Below are 15,000 nucleotides of genomic sequence, written 5' to 3' on the forward strand. Positions count from 1 at the left end.
ACGGGGTGGACTGCAGACTGTGCCCTCATGGCTACGCCTGTGACCGTGCCAGCGGAATCCTCTCTCTGTGCCCTTCCGGAACGTTCTCTCCTGAAGGTCACTCCTCCTGCCTCTCCTGCCCCGCCGGGTCCGTCTGCCAGGGCGGCCATCAAAGGAGGGTATTGTCTGCCAGTCTGCTGTGACGAAACTGATTACTTAACATGACGGGACGGATTACTTAACACGTCTTCTGACCTACATTACCACACAACACCACAAACAAACATGGCAGCTGCCACTCTGGGCCTAACCCAGTTTCAGTTCAAAGAGAATGGAGACACTGTGTGAGAGTTTCACACGTTTGGTCTCCTCTCCTTTTCAACACTGTGACAGATTCACACGTTTGGTCTCCTCTCCTTTTCAACACTGTGTGAGAGTTTCACACATTTGGTCTCCCCTCCTTTTCAACACTGTGTGAGAGTTTCACACGTTTTGTCTTTTTCATGTCTTCCTTTCCTCCTCTTCCTCAGTGTGGCCCCGGGGAGGAGCCGGACCCTGGACACACAGAGTGTGTTTCCTGCCCTGGGGGCTTCTACTCCACAGCACTCACCTCCCAGTGTCTGCAGTGCCCCATTGGCAAGTAGAGAGAGAGAGAGAAAGAGAGAGAGACTGAGAGAGAAAGAGAGGAAGAGAGAGAGAGACTGAGAGAGAGAGAGAGAGAGAGGAAGAGAGAGAGCAAGTGAAAGACAGAGAGAGAGAGACTGAGTGAAAGAGAGAGAGAGAGAAAGAGAGACTGAGTGAAAGACGGAGAGAGAGAGTGAGTGAAAGAGAGAGAGAGAGAGAGAGAGAGAGAGAGAGAGAGTGAGTGAAAGAGAGAGAGAGACTGAGTGAAAGAGAGAAAAAGAGAGACTGAGTGAAAGACAGAGAGAGAGAGTGAGTGAAATAGAGAGAGAGTGAGTGAAAGAGAGAAAGAGAGACTGAGAGAAAGAGAGAGAGAGAGAGAGAGAGAGAGAGAGTGAAAGAGAGAGAGAGACTGAGTGAAAGAGAGAAAAAGAGAGACTGAGTGAAAGACAGAGAGAGAGAGTGAGTGAAAGAGAGAGAGTGAGTGAAAGAGAGAGGGAGAGAGAGAGTGTGAAAGAGCGAGCGAAAGAGAGAGAGAAAGAGAGAGTGAAAGAGAGTGAGAGAGTGAGAGACAGATAGTTAGATAGTGAAAGAGAGAGAGAGAGAGAGCGAAAGAGAGAGAGTGAAAGAGAGAGAGATGGCTTACATGCTCATTATTCATTGAGGTCTATTTGAGCTCTTACTTTCACCCCACACACACACTCACATGCACACACTCGCACACACACACACACACACACACACACACACACACACACACACACGAGCATACACACACCCAATTCTGACTCTTAAGCCCAGTACTCACTGTATTAGAGGATGACAAAATTCTTCAATTTTTACTTAGATTTCAATTCATTCTCCACTATAAATGCAGTTGTATAAGTCGATACCACATACACTCTGCTTGCGTGGATCTCCAAACCTTTACCAGGGTATATATGACCTAGCACCTCTTTACCATGCAAAGGTGTAGATAGCACTCTGCACCTGGAGCCAGTAACAGTAATCTAGAATCTACCACACGCTCGGATAACCACAGGTCTGGAAACTTGTTCAATTTCACTCTCAGATTGCCATTATTCCACACACTATTAGATAGCCATAGATCTTGTTAGACATAATAGATCTTCACACTCTGTAAAAGACATAGATCTTCACACTCTGTGTTAGACATAATAGATCTTCACACTCTGTGATAGCCATAGGTCTCACGTTTGTAACATTGATATGAGAAATTAGCTACGCTTGCTTGCTAGTCTGCCATTGTTGTGTTTGTTGCCGCTAGAGTTGCTGGGGCAACAGAGATGTATGCAGGCGTATACAGTGATGTAATGATGTATGCAGGCGTATACAGTGATGTAATGATGTATGCAGGCGTTGTGGGAGCCTGGCCTTGCAAGGGCAAACAGTGGGTACACAAACTGGAAAAGAGAAGTCAGACACAGGAGTTGCGGTGAACAGAACTTAGGTTTATTGTACAAACTGAAGGGGGAAAAGGGAGGGGGCGCAAAAAGGTAACTCAGAAAGCTTCACCGGTCTGGCCGTTGGCGTCAGGGGCTCCGTCGGGCTCTTCCTGAGGCAAGAGAGAGATAGAGCGATTACTCGTCTTCAGTAATATAAAAGGCAGGCCGCGGGCCTCTTACCCTGAGACTGTCTTGGAAGGCGTCTGGTTCTCACTCCTCTGTCCGACAGTGTACCCAAGGTAATTCGCCTCCTCCAAGGCGAGGGAGCACTTTGCAGGGTTGGCTGTCAGTCCAGCCTCTCGTAAGGCCTGGAGAACAGCTTCTAGGTGCTGCAGATGGTTCTCCTATGACGTGCTATGGATAACAATGTCGTCCAGATATGCTGCAGCGTAGTCCTGGTGTGGCCGGAGCACCTTATCCATGAGCCTCTGGAACATTGCCGGGGCTCCATGAAGACCAAATGGAAGGACTCGATAGTGGAAGGCACCATCTGGCGTTGAGAAGGCCGTCTTCTCCCTTGCCTGTGGGGTGAGTGGAACCTGCCAATATCCTTTGGTTAAATCTAGCGTGGAGATGAACCGGGCAGGTCCTAACCTCTCGACCAGCTCATCACATAGGCTAGGTGTCAAACAGAGAAATCTCATTTAACTTTCGATAGTCATTGCAGAACCTAATGCTGCCATCCGGCTTTCCAACAAGGACTATAGGACTGGACCAGGCACTGTGTGACTCCTCCACCACCCCAAGGTCAAGCATTTTCCTCACCTCGTTTCTGATGGCCTCCCGTCTGGCCTCTGGGATTCGGTATGGTCGTAGCCTTACTGTCTTTCCCGGCTCTGTTCTGATGTCATGGGCGATGACTGTTGTTCGTCCCGGGGCCTCGGAGAAGACATCTCTGTTTCTATCGAGCAGTTCTCGGAGGTCTTGTCCTTGCCGGGATGACAGCTGGTCACCCATTTTCACTGGCGGGAGGACCTGGGGAGGCAGGTTAGCTACCAGGACATTGGAGGGGACAGGGAGAGGCTCATGCCATGGCTTCAGTAAATTTACATGGTACAGTTGTTGGGCTTTCCTATGGCCTGTCTGCCATACACTGTAGTTCACGGGCCCCACCTGTTCCAGTATTTCATAAGGCCCTTGCCACTTGGCTAAAAACTTGCAATCATTCGTTGGAATTAAAACCATCACCTTGTCTCCCGGTTTGAACTCTCTCACCTGGGCTCCCCGGTTGTATACCTGTGCCTGTTGCGCTTGGGCTTGCTGCATGTGCTCCCGAACTAAGGGCCAGACTTGGGTCATTCGGTGGTGCATTTGTTCCACATGCTCCACGATGCTGCGCTGGGTGGACGGCTGCTGCTCCCAGGCTTCCTTGGCCACATCCAGCAAGCCCCGAGGCCTCCGACCGTACAGAAGCTCGAACAGTGAAAATCCAGTGGAACCCTGGGGTACTTCGCGTATAGAGAACAGAATATAAGGCAGCAGCTGGTCCCAGTTCTTACCATCAACAGCGATTACCTTGCGCAGCATGTGTTTTAAGGTTTTGTTGAACCTCTCTACAAGTCCATCGGTCTGAGGGTGATAGACAGAGGTTCTGATTTGTTTCACCTTTAGGCTTTGGCACAGACATTTCATCACTTTAGACATAAAGCAGGACCTTTGGTCTGTCAGGATTCCATCCGGCAGGCCCACTCTACTGAAGAGCAGAAACATCTCCCTGGCGACCACCTTCCCAGTAGCAGACCGTAGAGGAATTGCCTCCGGGTAACGGGTTGCATAATCCAGTATCACTAGGATATAGCGGTGACCACGGCTAGACTTCGGTAAGGGCCCAACTATGTCCATGCCAATCCTGCTAAAGGGTGTTTCAATAATGGGAAGGGGTATCAGAGGACTTCGGTACTCTACCTTTGGGGAGTTGATTTGACACTCGGCACAATGTCGGCAGTACTCCTCCACGGCCCTCTTGACTCCCGGCCAGTAGAAACGGCTGAGAACACGTTCATACGTCTTCTCCCTCCCTAAATGTGCCCCTAGTAAGTGGGAGTGGGCTAGGTACAACACTTTTGAAGCATACTCTTTTGGGATAAGCAACTGTTCACAGATATCAGAGTTCTTCTTAGTTACCCGGTATAACAGCTTATCCTTGATCATGAAATGTGGAAAAGACACTTGACTCACCCCATCCTGCTTTTGACCTTCTATCACTTGGACGTCTCTCCAGGCTTGGGTCAGGTTGGGATCCCGCAGCTGGGCCGAGCCGAATTGTCCTGGCCTAAGACCTTCCTCCATTTCAACTTCCGGAAATTGAGAGAACACCTAGTCTGAGTGTATGTCTTCCAGGGGCTCCACCTCAGCTGCCCGTTCAGGGTCTGTTGCTGTGGTCTGGGTGTGGACAGCCTTACCCACGTCGTCATCAGTAGTTTCAGCAGGGCTACCATCGGGGGATATTGCAGCCCAGGCGGGGCGAGTTATGGACTTTCCTATCTTCACAGGTCGTTTTCTGGTTCGCCGTTTTGGGTCCCTTGCCTTCGCTGGCCAGTAGCGGGAGAAGAGGGGGCTGTCCCGGCCGAAAAGCACAGGAACCGGCAGTTGTTCGACGACCCCAACCTGTAGAGCGAATCTTCCTCGAGGAGTGATCACTTCGATTTTGGAGGTTGGATACTTCCGGGTATCCCCGTGGATGCAGGACACAGACATCTCTTCACCCCAGGGTGCACTGGCGAATTGTGGTCGGACGAGGGAGACCATACTTCCGGAGTCTAAAAGTGCCTCTGTGTCTCTCCCTGCAATCTTCACCGGAAACTTTGGGGCTGGTGCTCCCTCATGGGCCCAACAGGTAGTGAGGTGGTGGCAGTAGAGGCCCTTGTTATCGGTAGACCCGGCTGTCGGCATCGGCTCATCCCGATCAGGACACTCTCTGGCTAGGTGTCCCTCTCTGCCACAGGAAAAACATTGTGGGATTGGAGGCCACTGGGTTCGTCTTGCAGCCGGTCCGGTCCAGCCAGAGGGCGTTCGGGCTGGTGGGGAACTGAAAGCTTTGCCTACCATCTCTCTCTCTGTCTTGGCTTTAGAATTGTTTGGCTTGTTATTTTCTGACCGCATCAGACTAGCCATCACCCGGTGATTTTCTAATAAGGCTACTAATGTGTCTACATCGGGAGGCCCCTGCTGGGCGACATACCTCTTGGCATCATTTGGCAAGCCCCGTATACACCGGTCAATCACCACTCTGTCCACTATGGGCGGCCCTTCTGGTTCTTCCAGCCAGCTCCTGGTTTGACGGACTAGCCCCATCACCTGTGCCCGGACGGGGAGAGCAGGGTCGTAACTCCAGTCATGCACTCGCTGTGCCTTGGCGGGGAGGCTAAGTCCATATTGAGCTAGGATGGCAGTCTTTACCTTATCGTAATTCACAGCCTCTGCAGCTGAAAGATCCCGACAGGCTTTCTGAGCTTCGCCGGTCAAGAAAGGCATAAGGTGGTTCACCCATTCTGCTCTTGGCCATCTCTCTCTCGTTGCCGCCCTTTCAAACAGCGTAATATAGGTCTCGACGTAATCATCTGGCGTCAGTTTAGTCAGCACCTCTTTTGGCTTTCGCTCTTTCGGTCTTCCTGTTGCTCTACACAGCTCTCCTACCGCTGTCTGCAGATTGGCTTGCGAGGTCAGAATGGCTTTCAAAACCTCTTCCATGTTCGCCCTTCTCCTCTGTTCTGACGTGCTCTATTCCAACTCGGTATACCCACTGATAGCGAAGACTCAGAATTCCCACATTCTCCACCATATGTGGGAGCCTGGCCTTGCAAGGGCAAACAGTGGGTACACAAACTGGAAAAGAGAAGTCAGACACAGGAGTTGCGGTGAACAGAACTTAGGTTTATTGTACAAACCGAAGGGGGAAAAGGGAGGGGGCGCACAAAGGTAATTTAGAAAGCTTCACCGGTCTGGCCATTGGCGTCAGGGGCTCCGTCGGGCTCTTCCTGAGGCAAGAGAGAGATAGAGCGATTACTCGTCTTCAGTAATATAAAAGGCAGGCCGCGGGCCTCTTACCCTGAGACTGTCTAGGAAGGCGTCTGGTTCTCACTCCTCTGTAGCTCAAGACAGTCTGGCTTCCGTATCCTCTGGTTGAGTTTAAAAAGGCTCCTGATTGCCTGATTGATTGAGTGCACCTGGGAGGGACAACCAGAGACACCTGGGTGGGGAGGAGTTCCCTATGAGAATCCTCTGGGGTAGTACCGCCCATCCAACACCATGCCTCTTAATTGCCTTCGTTTGGCTGTACTCAGCCATGTGGGGCACTGCTCACCGGCTGGGCCATCACAGCGTATACAGTGATGTAATGATGTATGCAGGCGTACACAGTGTGGTACCCCAAGCTGCTCTTGGGGTTCCACTAGGGCTAAATGGTGGCGATTTCCCTTAGGGAAGGTTGTGGACGGCTTATACCTCACCAGGGCTATACTGGGCGGGCTCTAGGACCCTGGGGAGGTGATCTGGGAACTAGGGAGGTCGGCCCATCCACTAGTGGGAAGCTCAGGTGAACTATTAGATTAGATTGGCACTGAGCAGCCACTAGATAGACAGGGGTGTTTGAAGTCAGTGTGAAGCAAGGCTGACAAAGGGAAGCAGCCAGTTGTACTGTGTGTAAGCCTGGGCCTTTGTTTGTGCAACTTAAACCAGTGCCATCTTCTGTGTGCAGGTCTGAGGAGCGGAGTGGACTGTAGAACAGCCAAAGGGCCCGTCCACCCTCCAGGCGAGAGTAAAAGAAGAGTTTGCAGTTATTTTTGACTTCCTCAGTTTGTAAATTTAAGAATTGATAAAAGAAACTGCCTTATTGAAGATACCCTCTTAGTGTCTCTTGAAGTTGAGAGTTCACAACAGACATAATGGCTCCATAGTGGCTCTCTAGCCCATGGAAAAGCAAACCCGTTATGAGAAGGCACCAGCACCAGTCCAAAACCAGCACCTAGTTCATGTCCAAGTCCAGACCCAGCACCTAGTTCATGTCCAAGTCCAGACCCAGCACCTAGTTCATGTCCAAGTCCAGACCCAGCACCTAGTTCATGTTGGTGGGGCATGGTGGGGTATGTGAGGCCTTGCCTTTGTTTTCCAGGGAGCTTCTGCCCCCAGGAGGGGATGGCCCAGCCTCTGCCCTGCCCACCGGGTGAAGACACCACCCAGCCAGGCCAGTCGTCATGCCAACGGTGCAACGGCACAGCCAGCTGCCAGGGCCCGAGGCCTTCCCTCTGGAGCAGAGCTGGGGGTCAGCTGGGTCAGAGGTCACGACCCCTGCAGCCCTGCCCTGCAGGAATGCACCATGGAGACGTGGAGAGGGATGGGTGTGTGATGTGTCCATTGGGTGAGTGTCTAGGGATGGGTGTGTGATGTGTGTCTAGGGATGGGTGTGTGATGTGTCCATTGAGTGTGTGTCTAGGGATGGGTGTGTGATGTGTCTCTCTAGGGATGGGTGTGTGATGTGTCCATTGGGTGAGTGTCTAGGGATGGGTGTGTGATGTGTCCATTGAATGTGTAGGGATGGGTGTCTAGTGATGGGTGTGTGATGTGTCCATTGGGTGAGTGTCTAGGGATGGGTGTGTGATGTGTCCACTGGGTGAGTGTCTAGGGATGGGTGTGTGATGTGTCCATTGAATGTGTAGGGATGGGTGTCTAGTGATGGGTGTGTGATGTGTCCATTGGGTGAGTGTCTAGGGATGGGTGTGTGATGTGTCCATTGAATGTGTAGGGATGGGTGTGTGATGTGTGTCTAGGGATGGGTGTGTGATGTGTCCATTGAGTGTGTGTCTAGGGATGGGTGTGTGATGTGTCCATTGTGTGTCTAGGGATGTGTGTGTGATGTGTCTATTGAGTGAGTGTGTCTAGGGATGTGTGTGTGATGTGTCCATTGATGAGTGTGTCTAGGGATGGGTGTGTGATGTGTGTCTAGGGATGGGTGTGTGATGTGTCCATTGAGTGTCTAGGGATGTGTGTGTGATGTGTGTCTAGGGATGGGTGTGTGATGTGTCCATTGGGTGTGTGTCTAGGGATGGGTGTGTGATGTGTCCATTGAGTGTGTGTCTAGGGATGGGTGTGTGATGTGTCCATTGAATGTGTAGGGATGGGTGTCTAGTGATGGGTGTGTGATGTGTCCATTGGGTGAGTGTCTAGGGATGGGTGTGTGATGTGTCCACTGGGTGAGTGTCTAGGGATGGGTGTGTGATGTGTCCATTGAATGTGTAGGGATGGGGTCTAGTGATGGGTGTGTGATGTGTCCATTGGGTGAGTGTCTAGGGATGGTGTGTGATGTGTCCATTGAATGTGTAGGGATGGGTGTGTGATGTGTCTAGGGATGGGTGTGTGATGTGTCCATTGAGTGTGTGTCTAGGGATGGTGTGTGATGTGTCCATTGTGTGTCTAGGGATGTGTGTGTGATGTGTCTATTGAGTGAGTGTGTCTAGGGATGTGTGTGTGATGTGTCCATTGAGTGAGTGTGTCTAGGGATGGGTGTGTGATGTGTGTCTAGGGATGGGTGTGTGATGTGTCCATTGAGTGTCTAGGGATGTGTGTGTGATGTGTGTCTAGGGATGGGTGTGTGATGTGTCCATTGGGTGTGTGTCTAGGGATGGGTGTGTGATGTGTCCATTGAGTGTGTGTCTAGGGATGGGTGTGTGATGTGTCCATTGTCCATTGTGTGTCTAGGGATGTGTGTGTGATGTGTCTATTGAGTGAGTGTGTCTAGGGATGTGTGTGTGATGTGTCCATTGAGTGAGTGTGTCTAGGGATGGGTGTTTGATGTGTGTCTAGGGATGGGTGTGTGATGTGTCCATTGAGTGTCTAGGGATGTGTGTGTGATGTGTGTCTAGGGATGGGTGTGTGATGTGTCCATTGGGTGTGTGTCTAGGGATGGGTGTGTGATGTGTCCATTGAGTGTGTGTCTAGGGATGGGTGTGTGATGTGTCCATTGTGTGTCTAGGGATGGGTGTGTGATGTGTCCATTGAATGTGTAGGGATGGGTGTGTGATGTGTGTCTAGGGATGGGTGTGTGATGTGTCCATTGAGTGTGTGTCTAGGGATGGGTGTGTGATGTGTCCATTGTGTGTCTAGGGATGTGTGTGTGATGTGTCTATTGAGTGAGTGTGTCTAGGGATGTGTGTGTGATGTGTCCATTGAGTGAGTGTGTCTAGGGATGGGTGTGTGATGTGTGTCTAGGGATGGGTGTGTGATGTGTCCATTGAGTGTCTAGGGATGTGTGTGTGATGTGTGTCTAGGGATGGGTGTGTGATGTGTCCATTGGGTGTGTGTCTGGGATGGTGTGTGATGTGTCCATTGAGTGTGTCTAGGGATGGGTGTGTGATGTGTCCATTGAATGTGTGGATGGGTGTCTAGTGATGGGTGTGTGATGTGTCCATTGGGTGAGTGTCTAGGGATGGGTGTGTGATGTGTCCACTGGGTGAGTGTCTAGGGATGGGTGTGTGATGTGTCCATTGAATGTGTAGGGATGGGTGTCTAGTGATGGGTGTGTGATGTGTCCATTGGGTGAGTGTCTAGGGATGGGTGTGTGATGTGTCCATTGAATGTGTAGGGATGGGTGTGTGTGTGTCTAGGGATGGGTGTGTGATGTGTCCATTGAGTGTGTGTCTAGGGATGGGTGTGTGATGTGTCCATTGTGTGTCTAGGGATGTGTGTGTGATGTGTCTATTGAGTGAGTGTGTCTAGGGATGTGTGTGTGATGTGTCCATTGAGTGAGTGTGTCTAGGGATGGGTGTGTGATGTGTGTCTAGGGATGGGTGTGTGATGTGTCCATTGAGTGTCTAGGGATGTGTGTGTGATGTGTGTCTAGGGATGGGTGTGTGATGTGTCCATTGGGTGTGTGTCTAGGGATGGGTGTGTGATGTGTCCATTGAGTGTGTGTCTAGGGATGGGTGTTGATGTGTCCATTGTCCATTGTGTGTCTAGGGATGTGTGTGTGATGTGTCTATTGAGTGAGTGTGTCTAGGGATGTGTGTGTGATGTGTCCATTGAGTGAGTGTGTCTAGGGATGGGTGTTTGATGTGTGTCTAGGGATGGGTGTGTGATGTGTCCATTGAGTGTCTAGGGATGTGTGTGTGATGTGTGTCTAGGGATGGGTGTGTGATGTGTCCATTGGGTGTGTGTCTAGGGATGGGTGTGTGATGTGTCCATTGAGTGTGTGTCTAGGGATGGGTGTGTGATGTGTCCATTGTGTGTCTAGGGATGTGTGTGTGATGTGTCTATTGAGTGAGTGTGTCTAGGGATGGGTGTGTGATGTGTCCATTGGGTGTGTGTCTAGGGATGGGTGTGTGATGTGTCCATTGAGTGTGTGTCTAGGGATGGGTGTGTGATGTGTCCATTGTGTGTCTAGGGATGTGTGTGTGATGTGTCTATTGAGTGAGTGTGTCTAGGGATGGGTGTGTGATGTGTCCATTGTGTGTCTAGGGATGTGTGTGTGATGTGTCTATTGAGTGAGTATGTCTAGGGATGGGTGTGTGATGTGTCCATTGGGTGTGTGTCTAGGGATGGGTGTGTGATGTGTCCATTGTGTGTCTAGGGATGTGTGTGTGATGTGTCTATTGAGTGAGTGTGTCTAGGGATGGGTGTGTGATGTGTCCATTGAGTGAGTGTGTCTAGGGATGTGTGTGTGATGTGTGTCTAGGGATGGGTGTGTGATGTGTCCATTGAGTGAGTGTGTCTAGGGATGTGTCCATTGAGTAAGTGTGTCTAGGGATGGGTGTGTGATGTGTGTCTAGGGATGTGTGTGTGATGTGTCCATTGAGTGAGTGTGTCTAGGGATGGGTGTGTGATGTGTGTCTAGGGATGGGTGTGTGATGTGTCCATTGAGTGAGTGTGTCTAGGGATGTGTGTGTGATGAGTGTCTAGGGATGTGTGTGTGATGTGTGTCTAGGGATGGGTGTGTGATGTGTGTCTAGGGATGGGTGTGTGATGTGTGTCTAGGGATGTGTGTGTGATGTGTGTCTAGGGATGGGTGTGTGATGTGTGTCTAGGGATGGGTGTGTGATGTGTCCATTGAGTGAGTGTAAGAGTGTGCTCTCTAGACTAGGTGCTGCAAGGTCATCATCCAGGCACCTTTTACAGCATCTATTCAGTATCAGTACCATGCAGTAATTGAATACCATATGCTACTTTCTATACTCTAATGCTAGTCTGTATATACCATATACTACTTTCTATACTCTAATGTAAGTCTGTATATACCATATGCTACTTTCTATACTCTAATGCTAGTCTGTATATACCATATACTACTTTCTATACTCTAATGCTAGTCTGTATATACCATATACTACTTTCTATACTCTAATGGAAGTCTGTATATACCATATACTCCTTTCTATACTCTAATGTAAGTCTGCTCCTCTGCTCAGTAGGTATAACCTTATATCCAGGTGTCTAAAATATGTAACAGCAAAAACCTACTGATTACAACCATCCCTTACTTATACTTCAACCAGTGCTATACTACATGTGAGCTGTGACTTCCTGCATGTGCTTCATCAGGGTATTACTGCACTGGTGGCGTCTCCATATGGTGTCCAGCCGGAAGCTATGGAGCGAAGGAGGGCCTGCAGAGAGAGAGGGACTGCTCCCCCTGTCCAGCAGGTACACGTCCTCTACACAGTACACAGATATTCCCCCTGTCCCGCAGGTACACCTCTGCTCCCCCTGTCCCGCAGGTACACCTTTACTCCCCCTGTCCCGCAGGTACACGTCCTCTACACAGTACACAGATATTTACTCCCCCTGTCCCGCAGGTACACTGCTCCCCCTGTCCCGCAGGTACACTGCTCCCCCTGTCCCACAGGTACACTGCTCCGCCTGTCCCGCAGGTACACCTCTACACAGATATTTACTCCCCCTGCCCAGCAGGTACACCTCTTCACAGTACACAGATATTTACTCCCCTTGTCCAGCAGGTACAGCTCTACACAGATATTTACTAAACATTTGTGAAAACATTTTCTTCACAAGATGACACCTGCAGGGCTGTAACCAGGGTTTGGCTTAACTTCCTTAACTTTTCCCATGCATTCTCAGGGGTAGTTCTTAACAGTATGGATTTCATACATTTTTGGCCACTGGTGGTACTTTTGGTGCTGTTCTGAGTTTGCCATTGTATCCTTGTTAACTGGAGTGTGTTTCATGGTACCCGCTGAGCTGAAACAGTCTTGCCTGCTTAATTTCACACCAACGTCGGTGACATACATACAAGCACCATTATCTTGTCTTGAACGTTTCCCCACGGCAGACTCATAGATTCTGCTTCGACTTATTGACTTTGTGGTTCTATGAGCAAAACAAAAACTTTTTGGCATGGACAACTATCAAAATAAACATTTAAAAACCAGGGTCTAGTCCTACGGAGTCACATGTAAATGCATGGATTATTGGTACTGAGGTGAGCAGAGTTTATTACCCCCACGGGTACGTGCCTGACCACAACCGCGCCCCCTATTTGCTAGAAGACAGTGTTGACATATTTAACACGTGTCATACTGGAGCCTCTAGGCCCATTGCACATGAAGTACCAGGCTACTTGTTTTGAATGTTTCTTACAGATGATGTCATGCCAATCATTACTTTTGTCGTACCGAATGCGGTATGCTGCCAGCTTATGGGCAATCCACCTACTGCCTATATTTTGCCTTGAAAACAGCTGTCAGTGTAAGTCCCGGTGGAACTGGGAGGGAGGGGCTGCACACCCGCATCCTCTGTCAACTCTCTTACGCATCAGACACTCTAATAACAAAACGTAGTTCTGAAACCCCACTGTGGGTATGGGTGTGATGTGGGAAACGTAGTTCTGACACCCCGCTGTGGGTATGGGTGTGATGTGGGAAACGTAGTTCTGAAACCCCACTGTGGGTATGGGTGTGATGTGGGAAATGTAGTTCTGAAACCCCACTGTGGGTATGGGTGTGATGTGGGAAATGTAGTTCTGAAACCCCACTGTGGGTATGGGTGTGATGTGGGAAATGTAGTTCTGAAAGCCCACTGTGGGTATGGGTGTGATGTGGGAAATGGTTGTGGTTTTCCTCCGTCTGCTCCAGGGTCCACCTACATCAGACACAGATAGACAGTTCTCTACATAAAGACAGTTCTCTACAAATAGACAGTTCTCTACAAATAGACAGTTCTCTACATAAAGTCAGTTCTGTACAGATAGACAGTTCTCTACAGATAGACAGTTCTCTACATAAAGACAGTTCTGTACAGATAGACAGTTCTCTACAGATAGACAGTTATCTACAGATAGACAGTTCCAGTTCTCTACAAATAGACAGTTCTCTTCAGACAGTTCTCTACAAATAGACAGTTCTCTGCAGGTTTCTGCTGTATAGACCATCCAAAGTGGATTTTTCTCTCTAATCGTGCCATGGCCGGTTCTGTGCAGGCTTCTACTGTTTGGAGGGCAGCTCTCGCAGGCCCGGCTCCCAGTTCCTGTGCCCTGTGGGGTTCTACTGTGAGGAGGGAACAGCGGTACCGCACGGGTCCCCTTGCCCCGCTGGAACCGCAGGAGGACAACTGGGCCAGACAAGTAGAGCAGCCTGCAAGAGGTGTGTGGAGGGACGATTCTGTCCTGCAGGTGAGACAACACACACACACACACACTCACACACTCACACACTCACACACACACACACACACACACACACACACACACACACACACACACACACACACACACACACACACACACACACACACACACACTCATTCACATACACTCACACACACATATACAAAACACACACACATATGCTGACACACACACACACACTCACACACTCACACCTCACACACACACACACACACGCTCACACACACACACACACAACACACGCACACACACACACACACACAAACATGCTAACATACACACACACACATACATACATACATGCTCACACACACATACACACACACATACATGCTCACACACACACACACACACACACATGCTCACACACACATACATACACACACACACACAAACATATACTGTACATGCTCACACACACATACACAAAACACACACACATACATGCTCACACACATACATGCTCACACACACATATACAAAACACACACATATGCTCACACACACATACAGTACATAAACACACACAACACACAGACACATACATGCTCACACACGACACACACTCACACAACACATACACATACCCATTACTTTGATTTCACGTTGCATTGTTCCCCTACCAGGTTCAGTTGGACCGGGTCTGCCTTGCGCCAGGGGAAGGTATTGCCCGGCGGGGACTCTGAGGGAGATCTTATGCCCCCGCGGCACCTTCACTCCCCACCAGGGGGCCTTGAGTAAGGACACGAGCCCTTTCTTTCTCACACTTAACAGCAAACAACACCCAAAGCCACTCATATGAATGTGTGTGTGTGTTTGTGTAAAGGTTACAAATACTAACAGAGTTGAACCCAAAAGCACGACAATGAGAGTCAGATTGCAGAGAAAGTTCAGTTTACTTAGGTTTCCAGGCGAGGCCAAAACTGGGAGATCCGTCATGCAGGCAAACAAATCCGAAGAGGAGCATGCAGGGTATCCAAAATCCCCAAAAATAGGCAAACAGGGTCAAAGCAGGGTAATCAGACAGAAACACACAGGATAACAAACACTGGAGAAAACACTTGGCAAAATACACAAGACCATCTGGCAGGGAACAGGTGAAAGTGGACTGGTATAAAAACTGAGGGACCAATGAGGAGATGAGCTGCAGGTGAGGAGAGGGGCGGGGAAACGCAGGTGAGAGGGATGAGTTGATTGCGAGGCCTGCGGTCTGAGATGCAGGATCTGAAATGAAAGGAGAGATAATGATAAGGCATGAAAGCAAAACCAGATGGAAAAACAAACTAAAAGTGAGTGGGATTCGTG

General features: G+C 49.7%; 1 protein-coding gene across 1 annotated transcript in view; it reads left to right on the top strand.

Moving 5' to 3' along the window:
* The first annotated feature begins 6,662 nt into the window (after positions 1-6,662).
* Positions 6,663-15,000, top strand: part of LOC116224424 (neurogenic locus notch homolog protein 3-like) — a 27,872-nt gene continuing 19,534 nt past the window's right edge. Inside the window, exons 1-5 of the mRNA XM_031584103.2 lie at positions 6,663-6,707; positions 7,177-7,422; positions 11,595-11,696; positions 13,489-13,680; positions 14,322-14,432. Coding sequence (XP_031439963.2) covers positions 7,200-7,422; positions 11,595-11,696; positions 13,489-13,680; positions 14,322-14,432 — 628 coding nt within the window. The 5' untranslated portion in view covers positions 6,663-6,707; positions 7,177-7,199. The remainder of the gene's footprint in view (positions 6,708-7,176; positions 7,423-11,594; positions 11,697-13,488; positions 13,681-14,321; positions 14,433-15,000) is intronic.

This window comes from Clupea harengus, chromosome 17 (assembly GCF_900700415.2).
Source record: "Clupea harengus chromosome 17, Ch_v2.0.2, whole genome shotgun sequence".
In the NCBI taxonomy this organism is placed as follows: domain Eukaryota; kingdom Metazoa; phylum Chordata; class Actinopteri; order Clupeiformes; family Clupeidae; genus Clupea; species Clupea harengus.